Consider the following 27,851-nt stretch of genomic DNA (forward strand, 5'->3'; position numbering starts at 1 on the left):
GACTTTACCGAAAAAACCGAAGAATATGAATCTTTGCGGCCACGAAAGCTTCAAATCCAGAGTCGTCTTCACATAATTCATTCGTCACAAAAGTCGACGATGGAACAATCTTCAACAAATCTGCGCCCGGTCATTATTTTTTGTTTATTTTATTTTAACTTATAAGTAATGTAAAACGTACACCTCGAGATATATATATTACATAAATATAATTCATATGTACTCTTTGGTTCTTTCGGTAAAGTCACGTGGGTCTAAAGTGAATTAAATCACGACGTTTCGGGTGCAACACCAGCATCCATCATCAGGTGGTCTGCGCCCGAAACGTCGTAATTAATTTTATTTCCTACCCACGTGACTTTACCCAAAGAACCAAAGAGTATGGATCCCTGCAGTCACGAAAGATTCAAATCAAGATAGAATTCACATGCTGAAAATCGATTTGTTTTTGATAAAGCGTTACATTGGGTTCACCGAAAGTTGCTGACCTGCGATAATATTCACAGCGATCTACCCACATTAGGTAGCCTCTTTGTAGCCATGATTCACTTTCATGTCATCAGAGCTGGCAGACTTATTTCTTTAGAAGGTAAAAATTACACACTACAATACACTATACACTACACTATACACTACACTACTATACACTACACTATACACTACACTACTATACACTACACTATACACTATTATACACTACTATACACTACACTATACACTGCACTACTATACACTGCACTATACACTATTATACACTACACTATACACTACACTATACACTACACTATATACACTACACTATACACTACACTACTATACACTGCACTATACACTATTATACACTACACTATACACTACACTACACTATACATTACACTATATACTACACTACTATACACTGCACTATACACTACACTACTATACACTGCACCATACACTATACACTACACTATACACTACACTCTACACTATACACTACGATACACTACACTATACACTACACTATTCACCACACTATACACCACACTATACACTACACTATACACTTCACTATACACTACACTATACACTTCACTATACACTACACTATACGCGCGCCTCCGATTATCCACGGTTGGCTACGTACGGTGCGAAAGAAGTTCAACGCACACGCACAGGCACACAACAACAACCGCCGCCATTCGCCACTAAGTGGCGGTGACGTCACCACGACGCTTGTGCCAGGCCATGTGCACCTTGAGGCCACGTGAAGTGTCGAACGCCCGCTGGCAGGAGGTCACGGGGCAGACCCAGCAGGTGCCACGGGTCGACTGACCGAGATGACCGAGACGACTGGCTGATGCACCACCTGTGCCCCCTACTGTGCCAACTTGCTGTGCTTTAGCCACCCGGCGCTCCGCTCGTTGTTGTGAGCGTCGCTTCTCTGTTCTCCGTTGTTGTTGGAGGGCGACTGCCTCCAACTGCCCAGTAGCGTCCTTCACGAGCCTCCTCCACTGAGGCCGATCTTGACACCGCTGGTACCAGTCATCGGCAAGTCCACTCAGCTCCACGTCCTCCTGTACCACATCACTCCATCTCTTCTCTAGCCTGTGTACACACACACGTGTACAAAGACAAAGATCCCCCGTGTAGCCTTAACAGACTGTCGGGGCAAGTGCTGTTAACGATCACCTATGAAGGCCACGTACACACACACACACGTACACACACACATACACACACTCACACGTACACACACACGTAGACGCACACACACAGGTACACACACACACGTACACACACACAGACACGTACACACACAAGCACACACACGCACACACACACACACACGCACACACACGCACACACACACGTACACACACACGCACACACACACGTACACACACACGTATACACACACACACGTACACACACACAGGTACACACACACGCACACACACACGTACACCAACACACGTACACACACACACACACGTACACACACGTATACACACACACACGTACACACACACACGTACACACACACACGTACACACACACGTACACACACACGTACACACACACACACACGCGTACACACACACATACGTACACACACGTACACACACACGTACACATACACGTACACACACACGCACACACACACACGTACACACACACGCACACACACACACGTACACACACACACACACGTACACACACACGTACACATACACGTACACACACACGCACACACACACGTACACACACACACACGTACACACACAAGTAAACACACACACGTACACACACACGTACCCACACACGTGCACACACACACGCGTACACACGTACAGACACACACGCGCACACACGTACACACACACATACACACACACACGTACACACACACGTACACACACACGTACACACACACGTGCACACACACACGTACACACACGTACACACACACACGTACACACACACACACGTACACACACACACGTACACATACACACACGCGTACACACACACACGTACACACGCGTGCACACACACACGTACACACACACGTACACACACACACACTTACACACACACACGTACACATACACGTACACACACACGCACACACACACGTACACACACACGTACACACACGTACACACACACACGTACACACACACACACTTACACACACACGTACACATACACGTACACACGCACACACACACGTACACACACACACACGTACACACACACACACGTACACACACACACGTACACACACACACGTACACACACACATGTACACACACACGTACACACACACACGTACACACACACACGTACACACACACACGCGCACACACGTACACACACACTCGTACACACACACACGCGTACACATATACGTGTAGTAGAGTTACCTACTCGATGTTCACAAACTGGGAGAGCTCATCGTTGACAAGGTGTTCCCGCTCTTTCTAACGGTCAGGGTCTCACAAGCTGTGAGAGCTGACCGTTAACAAGGTTTTCCCGCGCGACCAAACGGTCAGGGTCAGATAGGGTGAATTGGGATCCTAAAGCAGATTGGGAATGACCAATCACAGGGTTCCACAAGGTGGCCGGGGATTGGACAACCCGGCCACGAACGAGTATAAAGCCAGAGCGCTCAGAGCTCTCGGGGAGTTCGACTACACGAAGACCCAAGCCGGCGGAAGAAGCCTAGGACCCTGGACCAAGCCCTCCAGCCCTTATAAGGGCGAGAGTTCAGAGTAACCAGTGGTCGGGGAGACATCTTCCTAGGTCCAGTCAGAGGACACTGAAAGAGCGGGATATTAAGTAGCCTGTAGGGTGCGGAGGCTTGTACGTTCTGAGTGTAACGAGTGAGGGGACCGTATACCCGTCAGTGCATAGGGACTGTGTTCATAAGACGAATAAAAGTGTGTGCTACAAAAGACGTTGAAGAGTCCGTCTGTACAACACCACACACATACAACAACAACAACAACCGCCATTCGCCACTAAGTGGCGGTGACGTCACCACGATGCTTGTGCCAGGCCAAGTGCACCTTGAGGCCACGTGAAGTGTCGAAAGCCCGCTGGCAGGAGGTCACGGGGCAGACCCAGGTGCCACTGGTCGACTGACCGAGATGACCGAGATGACTGGCTGATGCACCACCTGTGCCCCCTACTGTGCCAACTTGCTGTGCTTTAGCCACCCGGCGCTCCGCTCGTTGTTGTGAGCGTCGCTCCTCCGCCCTCCGTTGTTGTTGGAGGGCGACTGCCTCCAACTGCCCAGTAGCGTCCTTCACGAGCCTCCTCCACTGAGGCCGATCTTGACACCGCTGGTACCAGTCATCGGCAAGTCCACTCAGCTCCACGTCCTCCTGTACCACATCACTCCATCTCTTCTCCAGCCCGTGCCGCGCCCGTCTAGCCCCCTCGATCCGGCCGAACAAAAGCTGTTTAGGCATGCGGTGGCTGGGCATGCGGGCTACATGACCCAGCCAACGCAGCCTTGCCTGCCGGAGGAGCTCACTGATGGGACTTTGCCCAGATCTTTCAAGGATTTGTGAGCTCCTCACACAATCCAGCCTGGTTAAACCCAGGATGGATCGTAGGCAGGCCAGCCTAAATGTTTCCAACCGGCGAAGATGCTCCACCAGGGGGGTCCACGTCTCGCAAGCGTAGAGAAGGGAGGGAATGACCGTGGCCGAGAAGACCTGAAGCTTCGTGCGGAGCGACAGACCAGGTAGCTTCCACACAGCGTTACGCAACCGATGAAAAGATATTGCCGCTCGACTGATTCGGAGTGAGACCTCTGCTGATAGACTGGAGCCGGTCATAAGCACACTGCCCAGGTATGGGAAACTCTCCACTCTCTCCACAACTGCCCCATCACCAATTGGGAGTTGTGGGGGTGGAGTGTCCGATGGTACAAAATACCCAGGCAGGTGCTTGGTTTTGGTGGGGCTGATGGTAAGGCCCCACCTCTTAGTGGCACGCTCCAGTCTCAGCAGCAGCGCCTCCAACTCCTCTTCTGAATGAGCAGCTATTACCAAATCATCGGCATACATAACGTGGTTGACCAATAGGGAGCCATCCCTTGATCGCACCCGGGCGTCGATCAGCCTCCCATTATATCTGTACCAAACGGAAATTCCCCCGGTACAGCTATTGAAGGCTTCACGAACTACGCGGTCAAAATAGATGTTAAATAATGTGGGAGCCAGAGGACATCCCTGTCGCACCCCAAGGTGTACAGGGAAAGGCTCCGACTCCCGGCCACGTAGTTTTACCCGGGCCCGCTCACCATCATGAAGGTCCTTAATGATCGTGAGCAGAGGGTCAGGGACTCCGAAAGCACGAAGAACAACCCAGAGTCCAGTCCTACTGATGGTATCATAGGCCTTGACCAGGTCAATAAAGCAGAGATGTAGGTCTTTTTGGAATTCCCTACACCTCTGCTGTAGCAGACGGACAGAAAATATGGCATCTGTGCAGGACCGCCCTTTCCTGAAACCGCATTGGGGCTCCGCAAGCCCCTCCTCAGCGTGCCTAGCAAGGCGATGTTGAATAATCCTTGCCAGGACCTTACCCGGCACACTGAGGAGTGAGATGCCCCTGTAGTTGTTACAGTCTGTGCGGTCCCCCTTCTTAAAGAGGGGGACCACCAGGGCATCCTTCCAGTCCTGCGGAACCCGTCCAGTGGTCCAGACTGTTGTTATGATGTCATATAGGGCAGTCTGTGCACAAACGCCACCCTCCCTCAGCATTTCGCTTGGGAGATCATCTCTGCCCGGTGCCTTCCCTGGTCTCAGACTCCGGATCGCCCTCAGTACTTCCTCAACAGCTGGAACCTCAGCCAGCCACTCACAGGGGGTGACCTCTTCCAATATTTGAGGCACCGCAGCCTCAGCAGGGTTATCCCCACTTTGTGCCATGATGTTTTCCTGGCTGAGAGAATTTCCCTCCCCCAGGACCTCACAGAAATGCTCAGAAAATCTGCAAACCTGTTCCTGGGGGTCGGAGATTGGATCACCGTTTTTTCCTCTAATGATGGTAATAGGTGTGGCGCTGCAGGTTACTTTTTTGATGGAGTTAAATAGTGATTTGTGATCACGGGCCACTGAGGCAGACTCCATCTCCTCAGCAACCCGCGACCACCACCCATCCTTACAACGCCTTACGGCTCTCCGAACTTCCGAGCGAAGGCTGCGGTAAACCTCCTCATTCTCTGACGTGGGATGCTGTAGGCGATGAGAGTGGGCCTGTCGCTTTTTCTCAATTAACCTGAACACCTCCTCTGTCAGCCAGGGTTTCTGGGGAGGTCTGGACCGCGTACCCAAAGCAGCCATTGCAGCTGCATGAGTCACAGTCCTTAAACCTCGCCCATTTACCCTCGACATCAGGTGGAGTGGGGGACGATGCCAACCCCAGCTGCAAGCGATGATGAAATTCTCGCTTGCAACTTTCATCAGCTAACTGAGACCAGGCCACTTTTGGTTGGAATGGGATCCTGGGTGTACACCCACCACCGGAGTGGAAGAAAGGCAGGCGCATCTTACAGATGACTAGTCGATGGTCAGAGGACAGATCAGCTCCACGGTAGGTCCTGGTGTCAAGGACATGGGTTCGCATCCGCTGGTCCGTCACTATGTAGTCCAGCAGATGTTCTTGCTTGGACCCGGCATGTATCCATGATGTTGTGTGGATGCGCCGATGCCGGAAGAGCGTGTTGGTAATTACAAGCCCATGGGCTGCACAAAAATCTAGCAGCCTCCTACCGTTATTATTGAGCTGATCTGGCCCATGCCTTCCAATCACTCCAGACCAGGTGTCAGCATCATGACCAACTCGGGCATTGAAGTCACCCAACAAGATGACTCTGTCCCGAGTGGCCACTTTAGCCAGCACCTGTGACAGGAGGTCATAGAAAGCGTCTGACTCATCGGCTTTGCTTGCATCCCTCCACGGATGTTCGTCTTCGGTGGGGGCATAAGTAACCACGACCACCACTCCTCGCCTCTGGTTGATGGGAAGGCGAGCCCAAAGTATCCTGGGGCTTACAGCTTCCCACACCTCACCGCCACGCTCCCACGCCCCCTTCATTCTTTTGTTCAGAAGAAGAGCCACACCCTGTTGTTTGGCAGTCTCCTGCCCCGAGTAGAGGACTGTCCACCCCTCATGGTGGCAGGAGCCAGAACCGGTCCACCGGACCTCCTGAATGCCACAGAGATCCAGGCGGTACCGGTCCAGCTCCCGACAGAGGAGTGGCAGCCTCTCCTCCGCAGTGAGCGTTCGAACATTCCACGTGGCCATCCGCAATGGTTTTTTGTTGTTTCTGGAGGAGCCCCGAGGGTGAAAATTCAATCTCCTGGCTCCGCCAAATGGGGTTTGGCCAGGAGACGTCATAAAAGCCTGACCCCCCGGGGCCTCCGGCACAAGCTTATTTGTTACAGGTTTATGTTTAATTCGTGGTTTAGTGGTAATGAATTGAAGGTGGAGGGGTTACCAGCCCCTCACACCCGTCCAGAGCCCCCGTTTAGCCACTGTGGTGGTCACAGACGCCATGAGGGGAGAGGCCAATGGGCATTGGCCCTCCCCCCACAGCAATGTCCACGACAGTGTTGCCCGTCCGGCACCGCGAGGAGGTAGGAGGTTGTTTTGCCACACATACACACACACGCACACACACACGTACACACACACACGTACACACACACGTACACACACACACACACGTACACACACACACGTACACACAGACACACACGTACACACAACAACAACAACAACCGTCATTCGCCACTAAGTGGCTGTGACGTCACCACGACGCTTGTGCCAGGCCATGTGCACCTTGAGGCCACGTGAAGTGTCGAACGCCCGCTGGCAGGAGGTCACGGGGCAGACCCAGGTGCCACGGGTCGACTGACCGAGATGACCGAGATGACTGGCTGATGCGCCACCTGTGCCCCCTACTGTACCAACTTGCTGTGCTTGAGCCACCCGGCGCTCCGCTCGTTGTTGTGAGCGTCGCTCCTCCGCCCTTCGTTGTTGTTGGAGGGCGACTGCCTCCAACTGCCCAGTAGCGTCCTTCACGAGCCTCCTCCACTGAGGCCGATCTTGACACCGCTGGTACCAGTCATCGGCAAGTCCACTCAGCTCCACGTCCTCCTGTACCACATCACTCCATCTCTTCTCTAGCCCGTGCCGCGCCCGTTTAGCCCCCTCGATCCGGCCAAACAAAAGCTGTTTAGGCATGCGGTGGCTGGGCATGCGGGCTACATGACCCAGCCAACGCAGCCTTGCCTGCCGGAAAAGATCATTGATGGGACTTTGCCCAGATCTTTCAAGGACTTGTGAGCTCCTCACACAATCCAGCCTGGTTAAACCCAGGATGGATCGTAGGCAGGCCAGCCTAAATGTTTCCAACCGGCGAAGATGCTCCACTAGGGGGGTCCACGTTTCGCAAGCGTAGAGAAGGGAGGGAATGACCGTGGCCGAGAAGACCTGAAGCTTCGTGCGGAGCGACAGACCAGGTAGCTTCCACACAGCGTTACGCAACCGATGAAAAGATATTGCCGCTCGACTGATTCGGAGTGAGACCTCTGCTGATAAACTGGAGCCTGTCATAAGCACACTGCCCAGGTATGGGAAACTCTCCACTCTCTCCACAACTGCCCCATCACCAATTGGGAGTTGTGGGGGTGGAGTGTCCGATGGTACAAAATACCCAGGCAGGTGCTTAGTTTTGGTGGGGCTGATGGTAAGGCCCCACCTCTTAGTGGCACGCTCCAGTCTCAGCAGCAGCGTTCTCCAACTCTTCTGAGTGAGCAGCTATTACCAAATCATCAGCATACATAACGTGGTTGACCAATAGGGAGCCATCCCTTGATCGCACCCGGGCATCGATCAGCCTCCCATTATATCTGTACCAAATGGAAATTCCCCCGGACATTCCTGTCGCACCCCAAGGTGTACAGGGAAAGGTTCCGACTCCCGGCCACGTAGTTATACCCGTGCCCGCTCACCATCATGAAGGTCCTTAATGATCGTGAGCAGAGGGTCAGGGACTCTGAAAGCACGAAGAACAACCCAGAGCCCAGGCCTACTGATGGTATCATAGGCCTTGAGCAGGTCAATAAAGCAGAGATGTAGGTCTTGTGGGAATTCCCTACACCTCTGCTGTAGCAGACGGACAGAAAATATGGCATCTGTGCAGGACCGCCCTTTCCTTAAACCGCATTGGGGCTCCGCAAGCCTCTCCTCAGCGTGCCTAGCAAGGCGATGTTGAATAATCCTTGCCAGGACCTTACCCGGCACACTGAGGAGTGAGATGCCCCTGTAGTTGTTACAGTCTGTGCGGTCCCTCTTCTTAAAAAGGGGGACCACCAGGGCATCCTTCCAGTCCTGCGGAACCCGTCCAGTGGTCCACACTGTTGTTATGATGTCATATAGGGCAGTCTGTGCACAAACGCCACCCTCCCTCAGCATTTCGCTTGGGAGATCATCTCTGCCCGGTGCCTTTCCTGGTCTCAGACTCCGGATCGCCTTCAGTACTTCCTCAACAGATGGCACCTCAGCCAGCCACTCACAGGGGGTGACCTCTTCCAAAATTTGAGGCACCGCAGCCTCAGCAGAGTTATCCCCACTTTGTGCCATGATGTTTTCCTGGCTGAGAGATTTTCCCTCCCCCAGGACCTCACAGAAATGTTCAGCAAATCTGCAAACCTATTCCTGGGGGTCGGAGATTGGATCACCGTTTTTTCCCCTAATGATGGTAATAAGTGTGGCGCTGCAGGTTACTTTTTTGATGGAGTCAAATAGTGATTTGTGATCGCGAGCCACTGAGGCAGACTCCATCTCCTCAGCAACCCGCGACCACCACCCATCTTTGCAGCGCCTTACGGCTCTCTGAACCTCCGAGCGAAGGCTGCGGTAAACCTCCTCATTCTCTGACGTGGGATGCTGTCGCTTTTTCTCAATTAACCTGAACACCTCCTCTGTCAGCCAGGGTTTCTGGGGAGGTCTGGACCACGTACCCAAAGCAGCCATTGCAGCTGCATGAGTGACAGTCTTAAACCTCGCCCATTTACCCTCGACATCAGGTGGAGTTGGGGACGATGCCAATCCCATCTGCAAGCGATGATGAAATTCTCGTTTGCAACTTTCATCAGCTGAGACCAGGCCACTTTTGGTTGGAATGGGGTCCTGGGTGTACACCCACCACCGGAGTGGAAGAATGGCAGGCGCATCTTACAGATGACTAGTCGATGGTCAGAGGGCAGATCAGCTCCACGGTAGGTCCTGGTGTCAAGGACATGTGCTCGCATCCGCTGGTCCATCACTATGTAGTCCAGCAGATGTTCTTGCTTGGACCCGGCATGCATCCATGATGTTGTGTGGATGCGCCGATGCCGGAAGAGCGTGTTGGTAATTACAAGCCCATGGGCTGCACAAAAATCTAGCAGCTTCCTACCGTTGTTATTGAGCTGATCTGGCCCATGCCTTCCAATCACTCTGAACCAGGTGCCAGCATCATGACCAACTCGGCCATTGAAGTTACCCAACAAGATGACTCTGTCCCGACAGGAGGTCAAAGAAGACTTCTGACTCATCGGCTTTGCCTGCATCCCTCCACGGATGTTCGTCTTCGGTGGAGGCATAAGTAACCACGACCACCACTCCTCGCCTCCGGTTGATGGGAAGGCGAGCCCAAAGTATCCTGGGGCTTACAGCTTCCCACACCTCACCGCCACGCTCCCACGCCCCCTTCATTCTTTTATTCTAAAGAAGAGCCACACCCTGTTGTTTGGCAGTCTCCTGCCCCGAGTGGAGGACTGTCCACCCCTCAAGGTGGCAGGAGCCAGTGCCGGTCCACCGGACCTCCTGAATGCCACAGAGATCCAAGCGGTACCGGTCCAGCTCCCGACAGAGGAGTGGCAGCCTCTCCTCCACAGTGAGCGTTCGAACATTCCACATGGCCATCCGCAATGGTTTTTCGTTGTTTCTGGAGGAACCCCGAGGGTGAAGATTCAATCTCCTGGCTCCGCCAAATGGGGTTTGGCCAGGAGACGTCATAAAAGCCTGACCCCCCGGGGCCTCCAGCACAAGCTTATTTGTTACAATTATTTGTTTATATCGTAGTTTAGTGGTAAATAATTGAAGGTGGAGGGGTTACCAGCCCCTCGCACCCGTCCAGAGCCCCCGTTTAGCCACTGTGGTGGTCACAGACGCCATGAGGGGAGAGGCCAATGGGCATTGACCCTCCCCCCATAGCAATGTCCACGACAGTGTTGCCCGTCCGGCACCGCGAGGAGGTAGGAGGTTGTTTTGCCACACACACACACGTACACACACACACGTACACACACACGTACACACACACACACGTACACACACATGTACACACACACACACGTACACACACACGTACACACACGTACACACACACACACACGTACACACACGTACACGAGGGCACGCCTCCTTCACAAGACGATGGTGACGTTGACGCGCGTGAGCAGCGCTCCGGGGAAAGTGACGTTCAGGGAGCGTTGAAGCGTCCTCATCTGCAACAGAGACACAGAGAGACAGAGAGACACAGAGAGAGCGACACAGAGAGACACACAGAGAGAGACACAGAGAGACACAGAGAGACATAGACAGAGATAGAGAGACACAGAGACAGAGAGAGACACGGAGAGACACACAGAGAGAGACATAGAGAAACACAGCGAGGCACAGAGACACAGAGAGACACAGAGAGACACAGACACACAGACAGAGAGACACAGAGAGACAGAGACACACAGACACAGAGAGACACAGAGAGACACAGAGAGACACAGAGAGACACAGAGAGAGCTCACGTTGGAGGACGTTGGCGAACACCACCACCCCCACCACCATCACCAGCACCACCACCACCACCACTACCATCACCACTACCACCACCAGCACCATCTCCACCACCTCCACCCACACCACCATCACCACCACTACCACCACCATCACCACCACCACTACTACCACCATCTCCACCACCTCCACCCCCACCACCATCACCACCACCACCACTACCACCACCATCACCACCACCACCACTACCACCAGCATCACCACCACTATCACCACCCCCATCACCAGTATTGTGATCTCACCAAGATTGTGACCTCACCGGGATTGTGACCTCACCAGGATTGTGATCTCACCAAGATTGTGATCTCACCAGGATTGTGATCTCACCAAGATTGTGATCTCACCAGGATTGTGATCTCACCAAGATTGTGATCTCACCATGATGGTGATCTCACCAAGATTGTGATCTCACCAAGATTGTGATCTCACCAAGATTGTGATCTCACCAGGATGGTGATCTCACCAAGATTGTGATCTCACCAAGATTGTGATCTCACCAGGATTGTGATCTCACCAAGATTGTGATCTCACCAGGATTGTGATCTCACCAAGATTGTGATCTCACCATGATGGTGATCTCACCAAGATTGTGACCTCACCAGGATTGTGATCTCACCATGATGGTGATCTCACCAAGATTGTGATCTCACCAGGATTGTGATCTCACCAAGATTGTGATCTGACCAGGATTGTGACCTCACCAAGATTGTGACCTCACCAGGATTGTGATCTCACCAATATTGTGATCTCACCAAGATTGTGATCTCACCAAGATTGTGATCTCACCAGGATGGTGATCTCACCAAGATTGTGATCTCACCAAGGTTGTGACCTCACCAGGATTGTGGTCTCACCAAGATTGTGATCTCACCAGGATTGTGACCTCACCAGGATTGTGACCTCACCAAGATTGTGATCTCACCAGGATTGTGACCTCACCAGGATTGTGACCTCACCAGGATTGTGACCTCACCAGGATTGTGACCTCACCAAGATGGTGATCTCACCGGGATTGTGACCTCACCGGGATGGTGACCTCACCAGGATGGTGACCTCACCAGGATGGTGACCTCACCAGGATGGTGATCTCACCGGGATGGTGATCTCACCAGGATTGTGATCTCACCAAGATTGTGATCTCACCAGGATTGTGACCTCACCAAGATTGTGACCTCACCAGGATTGTGATCTCACCAATATTGTGATCTCACCAAGATTGTGATCTCACCAAGATTGTGATCTCACCAGGATGGTGATCTCACCAAGATTGTGATCTCACCAAGATTGTGACCTCACCAGAATTGTGATCTCACCAGGATTGTGATCTCACCAGGATTGTGACCTCACCAGGATTGTGACCTCACCAGGATGGTGACCTCACCATGATTGTGACCTCACCAGGATTGTGACCTCACCAGGATGGTGATCTCACCAAGATTGTGACCTCACCAGGATTGTGACCTCACCAGGATTGTGATCTCACCATGATGGTGATCTCACCAAGATTGTGATCTCACCAGGTTCGTGATCTGCATCTCGGCGTCCGACAGGGAGACATTTCCATCGGCCTCGAACCGCATTTGGAAGTAGAACTTCCTGGCTGACGAACGAGACAGCAGAAGGTTGCGTGATTGTTGATGCTGGCAGTGTAAAGTCACGTGGGTAGAAAATAAACGAAATTAAATCACGACGTTTCGGGCACAACACAAGCGTCCGTCATCAGAGGGGCTGGGTGGGGAGGGTGGGGAGGGGCTGGGTGGAGAGGGGCTGGGTGGAGAGGGTGGGGAGGGGCTGGGTGGGGAGGGTGGGGAGGGGCTGGGTGGAGAGGGGCTGGGTGGAGAGGGTGGGGCTGGGTGGGGAGGGGCTAGTTGGGGAGGGTGGGGAGGGGCTGGGTGGGGAGGGTGGGGAGGGGCTGGGTGGGGAGGGGCTGGGTGAGGAAGGTGGGGAGGGGCTGGGTGGGGAGGGTGGGGGGTGAGAGGGGGGGGGGCTGGGTGGGGAGGGGCTGGTCACCCCGTGGTGCCCTTATAAAACTCAACGTTTAACCTACTCACGATGTTGAGGTTGGTGATGTGGTTGATGGTGGTGTTGTTGATGAGAGGGGTGTTGTCGTGGTTGTTGTTGATGCTGATGAGGGTGTTGGCGAGGGTGGCTCTCGTGATGATGCCACGGTCAGTTGTGGACTTGCATGAAGCAACGCTGATGATGGTTGTGATGACGATGATGGTTGTGATGACGATGGTGGTTGTGATGATGATAGTTGTGATGATGATGGTTGTGATGATGATGGTTGTGATGATGATGGTTGTGATGACGATGGTTAGGATGATGATGCTGATTATGGTGACGACGTTGATGATAATAGTTGTGATGATGATGGTTGGCGATGTTGATGATGATGGTTGGGATGACGATGTTGATGATGTTGATGATGATGGTTGTGATGATGATGGTTGTGATGATGATGGTTGTGATGATGATGGTGGTGATGATGATGGTTGGTGATGATGATGTTGATGATGATGGTTGTGATGATGATGGTTGGTGATGATGATGTTGGTGATGATGATGGTTGGTGATGATGATGTTGGTGATGATGATGTTGGTGATGATGATGGTCGTGATGATGATGGTTGTGATGATGATGATTGGTGATGATGATGGTTGGTGATGATGATGGTTGGTGATGATGATGGTTGGTGATGATGATGGTTGGTGATGATGATGGTTGTGATGATGATGGTGGTTGTGATGATGGTTGTGATGATGATGGTTGTGATGATGATGTTGGTTGTGATGATGCTGCTGATGTTGGTGACATTGATGATGGTTGGTGATGATGATGGTTGTGATGATGATGATTGGTGATGATGATGTTGGTGATGATGATGGTGGTGATGATGATGGTGGTGATGATGATGTTGGTGATGATGATGGTCGTGATGATGATGGTTGGTGATGATGATGGTTGGTGATGATGATGGTTGGTGATGATGATGGTTGGTGATGATGATGGTTGTGATGATGATGGTTGTGATGATGATGGTGGTTGTGATGATGGTTGTGATGATGATGGTTGTGATGATGATGTTGGTTGTGATGATGCTGCTGATGTTGGTGACATTGATGATGGTTGGTGATGATGATGGTTGGTGATGATGTTGGTGACGGTGACAACGACGTTTATGATGGGTGGGATGATGATGTTGATGATGTTGATGATGGTTCAGATGACGGTTGAGATGACGATATTGATGATGACAGAGATACGAGCGTGGTGGCGCGTGCCGCTGATGCAAACGTTGAATCACCTTGCGTCGAAGCTGTTGCTGTCTGCCCAGCTGTTGCGGGTGGTCCAGATGCTGTTGTCGATAGAGCTGTTGTTGTTGTTGTTGCTGCCACTGTTGTTGTTGTTGTTGCTGCCGCTGTTGTTGTTGATGCTCCGGTGACGGTGGCGGCTCTGGTCGTGCGGGCAACCGCTGTCGTGGTCGCAGCGAATGTTGGTGGGAGCGGAGCTGTCGGTGTCTGGGTTGTGTTCCACACGGGGTATGATGGTGACGTTCTCGCTGAAGCAGTTTGGGGTTGGGGTGTTGGTGGTGAGGGTGACGTCGTTGGAGGTGATGATGGAGATGTTTGTGTTGATGTGATTTGGGGTTGGGGTGTTGATGGGAAGGGAGTCGTTGTTGGAGGTGATGATGGAGATGTTTGTGTTGATGTGATTTGGGGTTGGGGTGTTGATGGGAAGGGAGTCGTCGTTGGAGGTGATGATGTAGGTGTTTGTGTTGATGTGATTTGGGGTTGGGGTGTTGATGGGGAGGGAGTCGTTGTTGGAGGTGATGATGGAGATGTTTGTGTTGATGTGATTTGTGGTTGGGGTGTTGATGGGGAGGGAGTCGTTGTTGGAGGTGATGATGGAGATGTTTGGGGTGATGTGATTTGGGGTTGGGGTGTTGATGGGAAGGGAGTCGTTGTTGGAGGTGATGATGGAGATGTTTGTGTTGATGTGATTTGGGGTTGGGGTGTTGATGGGAAGGGAGTCGTTGTTGGAGGTGATGATGGAGATGTTTGTGTTGATGAGATTTGGGGTTGGGGTGTTGATGGGAAGGGAGTCGTTGTTGGAGGCGATGATGGAGATGTTTGTGTTGATGAGATTTGGGGTTGAGGTGTTGGTGGGAAGGGAGTCGTTGTTGTAGGTGATGATGTAGATGTTTGTGTTGATGTGATTTGGGGTTGGGGTGTTGATGGGACGGGAGTTGTTGATGGAGGTGATGATGTAGATGTTTGGGGTGATGTGATTTGGGGTTGGGGTGTTGATGGGAAGGGAGTCGTTGTTGGAGGCGATGATGTAGATGTTTGGGGTGATGTGATTTGGGGTTGGGGTGTTGATGGGAAGGGAGTCGTTGTTGGAGGTGATGATGGAGATGTTTGGGGTGATGTGATTTGGGGTTGGGGTGTTGATGGGAAGGGTGACGTTGATGGAGGTGATGATGGAGATGTTTGTGTTGATGTGATTTGGGTTTGGATGTTGATGGGAAGGGAGTCGTTGTTGTAGGTGATGATGGAGATGTTTGTGTTGATGTGATTTGGGGTTGGGGTGTTGATGGGGAGGGAGTCGTTGTTGTAGGTGATGATGGAGATGTTTGTGTTGATGTGATTTGGGGTTGGGGTGTTGATGGGAAGGGAGTTGTTGTTGGAGGCGATGATGGAGATGTTTGTGGTGATGTGATTTGTGGTTGGGGTGTTGATGGGAAGGGAGTCGTTGTTGGAGGCGATGATGGAGATGTTTGTGGTGATGTGATTTGGGGTTGGGGTGTTGATGGGAAGGGAGTCGTTGTTGGAGGCGATGATGGAGATGTTTGGGGTGATGTGATTTGGGGTTGGGGTGTTGATGGGAAGGGAGTCGTTGTTGTAGGTGATGATGGAGATGTTTGTGGTGATGTGATTTGGGGTTGGGGTGTTGATGGGAAGGGAGTCGTTGTTGGAGGTGATGCTGTAGATGTTTGGGGTGATGTGATTTGGGGTTGGGGTGTTGATGGGAAGGGTGACGTTGATGGAGGTGATGATGGAGATGTTTGGGGTGATGTGATTTGGGGTTTGGATGTTGATGGGAAGGGAGTCGTTGTTGTAGGTGATGATGGAGATGTTTGTGTTGATGTGATTTGGGGTTGGGGTGTTGATGGGAAGGGAGTCGTTGTTGTAGGTGATGATGGAGATGTTTGTGTTGATGTGATTTGGGGTTGGGGTGTTGATGGGAAGGGAGTTGTTGTTGTGGGTGATGATGGATATGTTTGTGTTGATGTGATTTGGGGTTGGGGTGTTGATGAGAAACGTGACGTTGTTGGAGGCGATGATGGAGATGTTTGGAGTGATGTGATTTGGGGTTGGGGTGTTGATGGGAATGGTGACGTTGTTGGAGGCGATGGTGGAGATGTTTGGAGTGATGTGATTTGGGGTTGGGGTGTTGATGGGAAACGTGACGTTGATGGAGGCGATGATGGAGATGTTTGTGGTGATGTGATTTGGGGTTGGGGTGTTGATGGGAATGGTGACGTTGTTGGAGGCGATGATGGAGATGTTTGGAGTGATGTGATTTGGGGTTGGGGTGTTGATGGGAAACGTGACATTGTTGGAGGCGATGATGGAGATGTTTGGAGTGATGTGATTTGGGGTTGGGGTGTTGATGGGAATGGTGACGTTGATGGAGGCGATGATGGAGATGTTTGTGGTGATGTGATTTGTGGTTGGGGTGTTGATGGGAATGGTGACGTTGTTGGAGGCGATGATGGAGATGTTTGGAGTGATGTGATTTGGGGTTGGGGTGTTGATGGGAATGGTGACGTTGCTGGAGGTGATATTGTTGTAGGTTGTGTTGATGTAGGTGGTGGTGGTGTTGTGGAAGGTGGTGGTGTTGATGTAGGTGGTGATGTTGTTGAAGATGGTCGTGTTGTTGAAGGTGGTGTTGATGGTGTAGGTGTTATTGTTGTTGTTGTAGGTGGTGTTGATGTAGGTGGTGTTGTTGTAGGTGGTGGTGTTGTTGTAGGTGGTGTTGTTGTAGGTGGTGTTGTTGTAGGTGGTGGTGTTGTTGTAGGTGGTGTTGTTGTAGGTGGTGTTGTTGTAGGTGGTGGTGTTGTTGTAGGTGGTGGTGTTGTTGTAGGTGGTGGTGTTGTAGGTGTTGTTGTTGTAGGTGGTGGTGTTGTTGTAGGTGGTGGTGTTGTTGTAGGTGTTGTTGTTGTAGGTGGTGTTGTTGCAGGTGGTGTTGTTATATTTATTGTTGTTGTAGGTGGTGGTGTTGTTGGAAGCGGTATTATTGTTGCTGTAGGTGTTGTTGTATTTGTTGTTGAAGGTGGTATTGTTGTTGTAGGTGATGGTGTTGTAGGAGATGTTGTAGGTGGTTGTGGTGTTGTTATATTTGTTATTGAAGGTGTTGTTGTTGGTGTAGGTGTTGTTGATGAAAGTGTTGTTGATGTAGGTGTTGTTGTATTTGTTGTTGAAGGTGGTATTGTTGTTGTAGGTGATGGTGTTGTTGGAGATGTTGTTGTAGGTGGTTGTGGTGTTGTTATATTTGTTATTGAAGGTGTTGTTGTTGTTGGTGTAGGTGTTGTTGTAGGTGTTGTTGTATTTGTTGTTGAAGGTGGTGTTGATAGTGAAAGTGTTGTTGCTGTAGGTGTTGTTGTATTTGTTGTTGAAGGTGGTATTGTTGTTGTCAGTGATGCTGTTGTAGGAGATGTTGTTGTAGGTGGTTGTGGTGTTGTTGTATTTGTTGTTGAAGGTGTTGTTGGTGTAGGTGTTGTTAATGAAAGTGTTGTTGCTGTAGGTGTTGTTGTATTTGTTGTTGAAGGTGGTATTGTTGTTGTCAGTGATGCTGTTGTAGGAGATGTTGTTGTAGGTGGTTGTGGTGTTGTTGTAGTTGTTATTGAAGGTGTTGTTGTTGGTGTAGGTGTTGTTAATGAAAGTGTTGTTGTTGTAGGTGTTGTTGTATTTGTTGTTGAAGTTGGTATTGTTGTTGTAGGTGATGGTGTTGTAGGAGATGTTGTTGTAGGTGGTTGTGGTGCTGTTATAGTTGTTATTGAAGGTGTTGTTGTTGTTGGTGTAGGTGTTGTTGTATTTGTTGTTGTATTTGTTGTTGAAGGTGGTATTGTTGTTGTAGGTGATGGTGTTGTAGGATATGTTGTTGTAGGTGGTTGTGGTGTTGTTGTATTTGTTGTTGAAGGTGTTGTTGTTGGTGTAGGTGTTGTTGATGAAAGCGTTGTTGCTGTAGGTGTTGTTGTATTTGTTGTTGAAGGTGGTATTGTTGTTGTAGGTGGTGGTGTTGTAGGAGATGTTGTTGTAGGTGGTTGTGGTGTTGTTGTATTTGTTGTTGAAGGTGTTGTTGTTGGTGTAGGTGTAGTTGATGAAAGTGTTGTTGCTGTTGGTGTTGTTGTATTTGTTGTTGAATGTGGTATTGTTGTTGTAGGTGGTGGTGTTGTAGGAGATGTTGTTGTAGGTGGTTGTGGTGTTGTTCTATTTGTTGTTGAAGGTGGTATTGTTGTTGTTGTAGGTGATGGTGTTGTATTTATTGTTGTGGAAGGTGGTATTGTTGTTGTCGGTGGTGGTGTTGTAGGTATTTGTGTTGTTGGAAGCGGTGTTGTTGTTGTATTTGTTGTTGAAGGTGTTGTTGATGGTGTAGGTGGTGGTGTTGTAGGAGATGTTGTTGTAGGTGGTTGTGGTGTTGTTGTATTTGTTATTGAAGGTGTTGTTGGTGTAGGTGTTGTTAATGAAAGTGTTGTTGTTGTAGGTGTTGTTGTATTTGTTGTTGAAGTTGGTATTGTTGTTGTAGGTGATGGTGTTGTAGGAGATGTTGTTGTAGGTGGTTGTGGTGCTGTTATAGTTGTTGTTGTTGGTGTAGGTGTTGTTGTATTTGTTGTTGTATTTGTTGTTGAAGGTGGTATTGTTGTTGTAGGTGATGGTGTTGTAGGATATGTTGTTGTAGGTGGTTGTGGTGTTGTTGTATTTGTTGTTGAAGGTGTTGTTGTTGGTGTAGGTGTTGTTGATGAAAGTGTTGTTGCTGTAGGTGTTGTTGTATTTGTTGTTGAAGGTGGTATTGTTGTTGTAGGTGGTGGTGTTGTAGGAGATGTTGTTGTAGGTGGTTGTGGTGTTGTTGTATTTGTTGTTGAAGGTGTTGTTGTTGGTGTAGGTGTAGTTGATGAAAGTGTTGTTGCTGTTGGTGTTGTTGTATTTGTTGTTGAATGTGGTATTGTTGTTGTAGGTGGTGGTGTTGTAGGAGATGTTGTTGTAGGTGGTTGTGGTGTTGTTCTATTTGTTGTTGAAGGTGGTATTGTTGTTGTTGTAGGTGATGGTGTTGTATTTATTGTTGTGGAAGGTGGTATTGTTGTTGTCGGTGGTGGTGTTGTAGGTATTTGTGTTGTTGGAAGCGGTGTTGTTGTTGTATTTGTTGTTGAAGGTGTTGTTGAATGTGTAGGTGGTGGTGTTGTAGGAGATGTTGTTGTAGGTGGTTGTGGTGTTGTTGTATTTGTTATTGAAGGTGTTGTTGGTGTAGGTGTTGTTAATGAAAGTGTTGTTGTTGTAGGTGTTGTTGTATTTGTTGTTGAAGTTGGTATTGTTGTTGTAGGTGATGGTGTTGTAGGAGATGTTGTTGTAGGTGGTTGTGGTGCTGTTATAGTTGTTATTGAAGGTGTTGTTGTTGGTGTAGGTGTTGTTGTATTTGTTGTTGTATTTGTTGTTGAAGGTGGTATTGTTGTTGTAGGTGATGGTGTTGTAGGATATGTTGTTGTAGGTGGTTGTGGTGTTGTTGTATTTGTTGTTGAAGGTGTTGTTGTTGGTGTAGGTGTTGTTAATGAAAGTGTTGTTGCTGTAGGTGTTGTTGTATTTGTTGTTGAAGGTGGTATTGTTGTTGTAGGTGGTGGTGTTGTAGGAGATGTTGTTGTAGGTGGTTGTGGTGTTGTTGTATTTGTTGTTGAAGGTGTTGTTGTTGGTGTAGGTGTAGTTGATGAAAGTGTTGTTGCTGTTGGTGTTGTTGTATTTGTTGTTGAATGTGGTATTGTTGTTGTAGGTGATGGTGTTGTAGGAGATGTTGTTGTAGGTGGTTGTGGTGTTGTTATATTTGTTATTGAAGGTGTTGTTGGTGGTGTAGGTGTTGTTGTATTTGTTGTTGAAGGTGGTATTGTTGTTGTAGGTGATGGTGTTGTAGGAGATGTTGTTGTAGGTGGTTGTGGTGTTGTTGTATTTGTTGTTGAAGGTGGTATTGTTGTTGTAGGTGATGTTGTTGTAGGAGATGTTGTTGTAGGTGGTTGTGGTGTTGTTGTATTTGTTGTTGAAGGTGTTGTTGTAGGTGTAGGTGTTGTTAATGAAAGTGTTGTTGTTGTAGGTGTTGTTGTATTTGTTGTTGAAGGTGGTATTGTTGTTGTAGGTGGTGTTGATGGTGTAGGTGTTATTGTTGTTATTGTAGGTGTTGTTGTATTTATTGTTGTTGAAGGTGGTGTTGTTGTTGTCGGTGGTGGTGTTGTAGGTATTTGTGTTGTTGGAAGCGGTGTTGTTGTTGTAGGTGTTGTTGTATTTGTTGTTGAAGGTGGTGTTGATGGTGTAGGTGGTGGTGTTGTATGTGTTGTTGTATTTGTTGTTGTAGGTGGTATTGTTGTTGTAGGTGATGGTGTTGTAGGAGATGTTGTTGTAGGTGGTTGTGGTGTTGTTGTATTTGTTGTTGAAGGTGGTATTGTTGTTGTAGGTGATGGTGTTGTAGGAGATGTTGTTGTAGGTGGTTGTGGTGTTGTTGTATTTGTTGTTGAGGGTGTTGTTGTTGGTGCAGGTGTTGTTGATGAAAGTGTTGTTGCTGTAGGTGTTGTTGTATTTGTTGTTGAAGGTGGTATTGTTGTTGTAGGTGTTGGTGTTGTAGGAGATGTTGTTGTAGGTGATTGTGGTGTTGTTATAATTGTTATTGTAGGTGATGTTGTTGCTGTAGGTGTTGTTGTATTTGTTGTTGAAGGTGGTATTGTTGTTGTAGGTGATGGTGTTGTAGGAGATGTTGTTGTAGGTGGTTGTGGTGTTGTTGTATTTGTTGTTGAAGGTGGTATTGTTGTTGTAGGTGATGGTGTTGTAGGAGATGTTGTTGTAGGTGGTTGTGGTGTTGTTGTATTTGTTATTGTAGGTGTTGTTGTTGGTGCAGGTGTTGTTGATGAAAGTGTTGTTGCTGTAGGTGTTGTTGTATTTGTTGTTGAAGGTGGTATTGTTGTTGTAGGTGGTGTTGATGGTGTAGGTGTTATTGTTGTTATTGTAGGTGTTGTTGTATTTATTGTTGTTGAAGGTGGTGTTGTTGTTGTCGGTGGTGGTGTTGTAGGTATTTGTGTTGTTGGAAGCGGTGTTGTTGTTGTAGGTGTTGTTGTTGTATTTGTTGTTGAAGGTGGTGTTGATGGTGTAGGTGGTGGTGTTGTATGTGTTGTTGCAGGTGGTGGTGTTGTTGTATTTGTTGTTGTGGAAGGTGGTGTTGTTGTTGTAGGTGATGGTGTTGTTGTTGTAGGTGACGGTGTTGTATTTGTTGTTGAAGGTGGTGTTGGTGTTGTTGTTGAAGGTGTTGTTGATGTTGTAGCTGATGTTGGTGATGGAGCTGATGTTGGTGATGGAACTGGGGTTGTTGTTGGAGCTGCTGTTGTTGTTGTTGCTGTTGTTGAAGCTGCTGTTGTTGTTATAGCTGCTGTTGTTGTTGTTGCTGTTGTTGTTGGAGCTGCTGTTGTTGTTGGAGCTGCTGTTGTTGTTGGAGCTGCTGTTGTTGTTGGAGCTGCTGTTGTTGTTGGAGCTGCCGTTGTTGCTGTTGTTGTTGGAGCTGCTGCTGTTATTGGAGCTGTTGTTGTTGTTGTTGGAGCTGCTGTTGTTGTTGGAGCTGTTGTTGTTGGAGCTGCTGTTGTTGTTGGAGTTGCTGTTGTTGGAGTTGCTGTTGTTGGAGCTGCTGTTGTTGTTGGAGCTGTTGTTGTTGTTGGAGCTGCTGTTGTTGTTGGAGCTGCTGTTGTTGGAGTTGCTGTTGTTGGAGCTGCTGTTGTTGTTGGAGCTGCTGTTGTTGTTGGAGCTGCTGTTGTTGTAGCTGCTGGTGATGTTGGAGCTGCTGTTGTTGCTGCAGCTGTTGTTGATGTGTTGGTAGGAGTGCTATAAGCTGCTGCGACTTGTCCCTGTGTTGTCGCCAGCGATGGCATCATGTTTGGTTGTGTTGATGTTGTTGCTGCTGCTGCTCCTGCAGTGTTTGGTGGTGGCGTGGTGTTTGTAGTTGTTGTGGAAAGCACTGCTGATATTGTTGTTGTTGTTGTCGTCCGTGTTGTTGTTGTTACTACTGATGGAGTTGCTGGCACTGTTGCTGATGATCTGGTTGTTGAGATTCCTGTAAGACATTGAAAGTAAATCACCACAATTCACACTATTCACTACACCACTATTCACTACACCACTATAGACTCCATTCACTACAGCACTGTTAACAATTGTCAATATATACACAAACACTTATGTAATAGTCACCACTTATACCAGTGTAAATATACACACACTCACTTATATAAGTGTTTTTTTGTGAATTATATAAGAGCGTGTGTTTAAGTGTATATAATGTTTATATATGCGTGTGAATATACAAGTGTATGTATGTGCATGTATGTGTGTGTATATGTGTATATATATGTGTGTGTATATATGTCCGGAAAAAACAACCCCCTACCTCCTCGCGGTGCCGGACGGGCAACTCTGTCGTGGACAGTGCTGTGGGGGGAGGGCCAATTCCGATTGGCCTTACCCCTCATGGCGTCTGTGACCACCACAGTGGATAAACGGGGGCTCTGGACGGTGCGAGGGGCTTGTAAACCCTCCACCTTCAATTCATTAACACGAAATTACGAAATAAACATAAATATGTAACTAATAAGCTTGTGCCGGAGGCCCCAGGGGGACAGGCGTCTATGACGTCTCCTGGCCAAACCCCAATTGGCAGAGCCAGGAGATTGAATATTTGCCCTCGGGGCTCCTCCAGAAACAAAGAAACGCCACTACTGATGGCTCTTCTTCTGAACAAAAGAATGAAGGGGGCGTGGGAGCATGGCGGTGAGGTGTGGGATGCTGTAAGCTCCAGGCTACTTTGGGCTCGCCTTCCCCATCAACCGGAGGTGAGGAGTGGTGGTCGTGGTTACTTATGCCCCCACCGAAGGCGAACATCCGTGGAAGGATGCAGGCAAGGCCGATGAGTCACATGTCTTCTATGACCTCCTGTCACAGGTGCTGGTTAATGTGGTGGCCCCTCGGGATAGATTCATCTTGTTGGGTGACTTCAATGCCTGAGTTGGTCATGATGCTGGCACCTGGTCTGGAGTGATTGGAAGGCATGGGCCAGATCAACTCAATATCAACGGTAGGAGGCTGCTAGATTTTTGTGCAGCCCATGGGCTTGTAATTACCAAAACGCTGTTCCGGCATCGGCACATCCACACAACATCATGGATGCATGCCGGGTCCAAGCAAGAACATCTGCTAGACTACATAGTGACAGATCAGCGAATGCAAGCCCATGTCCTTGACACCAGAACCTACCGTGGAGCTGATCTGCCCTCTGACCATCGACTAGTCATCTGAAAGATGCGCCTGCCATTCTTCCACTCCAGCGGTGGGTGTACACCCAAGACCCCATTCCAACCTATAGTGGCCTGGTCTCAGCTGATGAAAGTTGCAAGCGAGAATTTCATCATCGCTTGCGGCTGGGGTTGGCATCGTCCCCCACTCCTCCTGATGTCGAGGGTAAATGGTCGAGGTTTTGGACTCTGACTCATGCAGCTGCAATGGCTGCTTTGGGTACGCGGTCCAGACCTCCCCAGAGACCCTGGCTGACAGAGGAGGTGTTCAGGATGGTCGAGAAAAATGCGACAGGCCCACTCTCATTCGTCTACAGCATCTCACGTCAGAGAATGAGGAGGCTTACCACAGCCTTCGCTCGGAGGTTCAGAGAGCCGTGAGGCGCTGCAAGGATGGGTGGTCGTCGCGAGTTGCTGAGGAGATGGGGTCTGCCTAAATGGCCCACGATCACAAATCCCTAATTAACTCCATCAAAAAAGTAACCTGCAGCGCCACACCTATTACCATCATTAGGGGAAAGAACGGTGATCCAATCTCCAACCCCCAGGAATAGGTTTGCAGATTTGCTGAGCATTCTGTGAGGCCCTGGGGGAGGGGAATTTCCTCAGCCGAGAAAACATCATGGGACAAAGTGGGGATAAACCTGCTGAGGCTGTGGTGCCTCAATTATTGGAAGAAGTCACCCCCTGTGAGTGGCAGGCTGAGGTGCCATCTGTTGAGGAAGTACTGAAGGTGATCCAGAGTCTGAGACCAGGAAAGGCACCGGGCAGAAATGATCTCCCAAGCGAAATGTTGAGGGAGGGTGACGTTTGTGCACAGACTGCCCTATATGACATCATAACAACAGTTTGGGCCACTGGACAGGTCTCGCAGGATTTAAAGGATGCCCTGGTGATCCCCCTCTTTAAGAAGGGGGACCGCACAGACTCAATTACAGGGGCCTCTCACTCCTCAGTGTGTGGGGAAAGGTCCTGGCAAGGATTATTGAACATCGCCTTGCTAGACACGCTGAGGAGAGGCTTGCGGAGCCCCAATGCGGTTTCAGGAAAGGGTGGTCCTGCACAGATGCCATATTTTCCATCCGTCTGCTACAGCAGAGGTGTAGGGAATTCCAACAAGACCTACATCTCTGCTTTATTGACCTGGTCAAGACCTATGATACCATCAGTAGGCTTGGGCTCTGGGCTGTTCTTCGTGCTTTCAGAGTCCCTGACCCGCTGCTCACGCTCAAGGACCTTCATGATGGTGAGCGGGCCCGGGTAAAACTACGTGGCTGGGAGTCAGAGCCATTCCCGTACACCTTGGGGTGCGACAGGGATGTCCTCTGGCTCTCACATTATTTAACATCTATTTTGACCACGTAGTTCGTGAAGCCTTCAATAGCTGTACCGGGGGAATTTACATTTGGTACAGATATGATGGGAGGCTGATCGATGCCCCGGTGCGATCAAGGGATGGCTCCCTATTGGTCAACCACGTTATGTATGCCAATGATTTGGTAATAGCTGCTCATTCAGAGGTGGAGTTGGAGACGCTGCTGCTGAGACTGGAGCGTGCCACTAAGAGGTGGGGCCTTACCATCAGCCCCACCAAAACTAAGCACCTGCCTGGGTATTTTGTACCATCGGACACTCCACCCCCACAACTCCCAATCGGTGATGGGGCAGTTGTGGAGAGAGTGGAGAGTTTCCCATACCTGGGCAGTGTGCTTATGACCGGCTCCAGTTTATCAGCAGAGGTCTCACTCCGAATCAGTCGAGCGGCAATATCTTTTCATCGGTTGCGTAACGCTGTGTGGAAGCTACCTGGTCTGTCGCTCCGCACGAAGCTTCAGGTCTTCTCGGCCACGGTCATTCCCTCCCTTCTCTACGCTTGCGAAACGTGGACCCCCTTAATGGAGCATCTTCGCCGGTTGGAAACATTTAGGCTGGCCTGCCTACGATCCATCCTGGGTTTAACCAGGCTGGATTGTGTGAGGAGCTCACAAATCCTCGAAAGATCTGGACAAAGTCCCATCGGTGAGCTCCTCCAGCAGGCAAGGCTGCGTTGGCTGGGACATGTAGCCCGCATGCCCAATCAAAGCATGCCCAAACAGCTTTTGTTCGGCCGGATTGAGGGGGCTAAACGGGCAGGGTCAGGGGCTAGAGAAGAGATGGAGTGATGTGGTACAGGAGGACGTGGAGCTGAGTGGACTTGCCGATGACTGGTACCAGCGGTGTCAAGATCGGCCTCTGTTGAGGAGGCTCGTGAAGGACGCTACTGGGCAGTTGGAGGCAGTCGCCCTCCAACAACAACGGAGTGCAGAGGAGCGACGCTCACAACAACGAGCGGAGCGCCGGGTGGCTAAAGCACAGAAAGTTGGTACAGTAGGGGGCACAGTTGGTGTATCAGCCAGTCATCTCGGTCATCTCAGTCAGTCGACCAGTGGCACCTGGGTCTGCCCCGTGACCTCCTGCCAGCGGGCGTTCGACACTTCACGTGGCCTCAAGGTGCACATGGCCTGGCACAAGCGTCGTGGTGACGTCGCCGCCACTTAGTGGTGAATGGCGGTTGTTGTTGTGTGAGTGTGTGAGTTAGTGTATGAGTGAGTGAGTGTGTGAGTGTGTGAGTGAGTGAGTGTGTAAATGTGTGTGTGTTAGTGTGTGAGTGTGTAAGTGTGTGTGTTAGTGTGTGTGAGTGTGTGTAAGTGTGTAAGTGAATGAGTGTGTGTGTGAGTGAGTGTGTAAGTGTGTGTAGGTGTATAAGTAAGTGAGTGAGTGTGAGTGAGTGTGTGAGTGAGTGTGGCATGTGTGAGTGTGGCGTGTGTGTGTATGAGTTTGTGAGTGAGTGAGTGTGAGTGAGTGAGTGTGTGAGTGAGTGTAAGTGTGTGTGTTTAAGTGAGTGTGTAAGTGAGCGTGTGAGTGTGTAAGTGTGTGTAAGTGTGTAAGTGAGTGTGTTAGTGTGTGTGAGTGTGTGTGTGTTAGTGTGTGAGTGTGTGAGGGAGTGTATAAGTGTAAGTGGGTGTGTGTGAGTGGGTGTGTAAGTGTCTGAGTGTATGAGTGAGTGTGTGTGAATGTGAGTGTGTGAGTGTGTAAGTGAGTGTTTAAGTGAGTGTGTAAGTGAGTGTGTGAGTGTGTAAGTGTGTGTGAGTGTGTGAATGTGTGAGTGTATGAGTGAGTGTGTGTGTGTGAGTGTGTGTGTGAGTGTGTGTGACTGTGTAAGTGAGTGTAAGTCTGAGTGTGTGTAAGTGTGTGTGTGAGTGTGTGAGTGTGTGTGAGTGTGTGTGAGTGAGTGTGTGAGTGTGTTAGTGTGTGTAAGTGTGTGATAGTGTGTGTAAGTGTGTGTGAGTGTGTAAGTGTGTTAGTGTGTGTGAGTGTGTGAGTGTGAGTGTGTAAGTGAGTGTAAGTCTGGGTGTGTGTGAGTGTGTGTGTGTAAGTGAGTGTGTAAGTGTGTGAGTGTGTGTGAGTGTGTGAGTGTAAGTCTGAGTGTGTGTAAGTGAGTGTAAGTGTGTGTAAGTATGTAAGTGAGTGTGTGAGTGTATTAGTGTGTAAGTTTGTGTGTTAGTGTGTGAGTGTGTAAGTGTGTTAGTGTGTGTGAGTGTGTAAGTGAGTGTAAGTGTGTGTTAGTGTGTGTAAGTGTGTGTGTGTGAGTGTGTAAGTGTGTAAGTGAGTGTAAATCTGAGTGTGTGTAAGTGAGAGTGAGTGTGTAAGTGTGTCTGAGTGTGTGTAAGTGTGTCTGAGTGTGTGTGCAGGGTCACCTGCTGTCGCCATTGCGTCACCAGTACCGACCCGTGCCACGAGGAGTCCCCATCCGCACAGCAGCGTCCAGGCCCAGGTTCGACTCCCCGCCCGGGAGACCCCCACGCACCACAT

At 49.7% G+C, this 27,851-nt stretch overlaps 2 protein-coding genes across 2 annotated transcripts; both read right to left on the minus strand.

The window, feature by feature from the left end:
- Window positions 1–103: 103 nt before the first annotated feature.
- On the minus strand, window positions 104–18,906 carry LOC133361108 (mucin-2-like; the record flags this gene model as incomplete). The annotated part of the gene is made up of 4 exons (XM_061579941.1): window positions 104–1,587; window positions 10,963–11,060; window positions 12,927–13,009; window positions 14,718–18,906. Coding segments are annotated over 3 exons (4,353 nt in total), but the record flags the coding sequence as incomplete, so codon positions are not given.
- On the minus strand, window positions 18,890–27,851 carry LOC133361205 (probable cyclin-dependent serine/threonine-protein kinase DDB_G0292550). The gene is made up of 4 exons (XM_061580088.1): window positions 27,768–27,851; window positions 19,977–22,536; window positions 19,376–19,457; window positions 18,890–19,252 (listed from the first exon to the last, which is right to left on the minus strand). Exons 1-4 carry the CDS (start codon window positions 27,849–27,851, stop codon window positions 18,907–18,909), a joined length of 3,072 nt encoding a protein of 1,023 aa, XP_061436072.1. The 3' UTR covers window positions 18,890–18,906.

This window comes from Lethenteron reissneri, chromosome 71 (assembly GCF_015708825.2).
Source record: "Lethenteron reissneri isolate LAM-NWPU_2019-01 chromosome 71, ASM1570882v1, whole genome shotgun sequence".
Lineage (NCBI taxonomy): Eukaryota > Metazoa > Chordata > Hyperoartia > Petromyzontiformes > Petromyzontidae > Lethenteron > Lethenteron reissneri.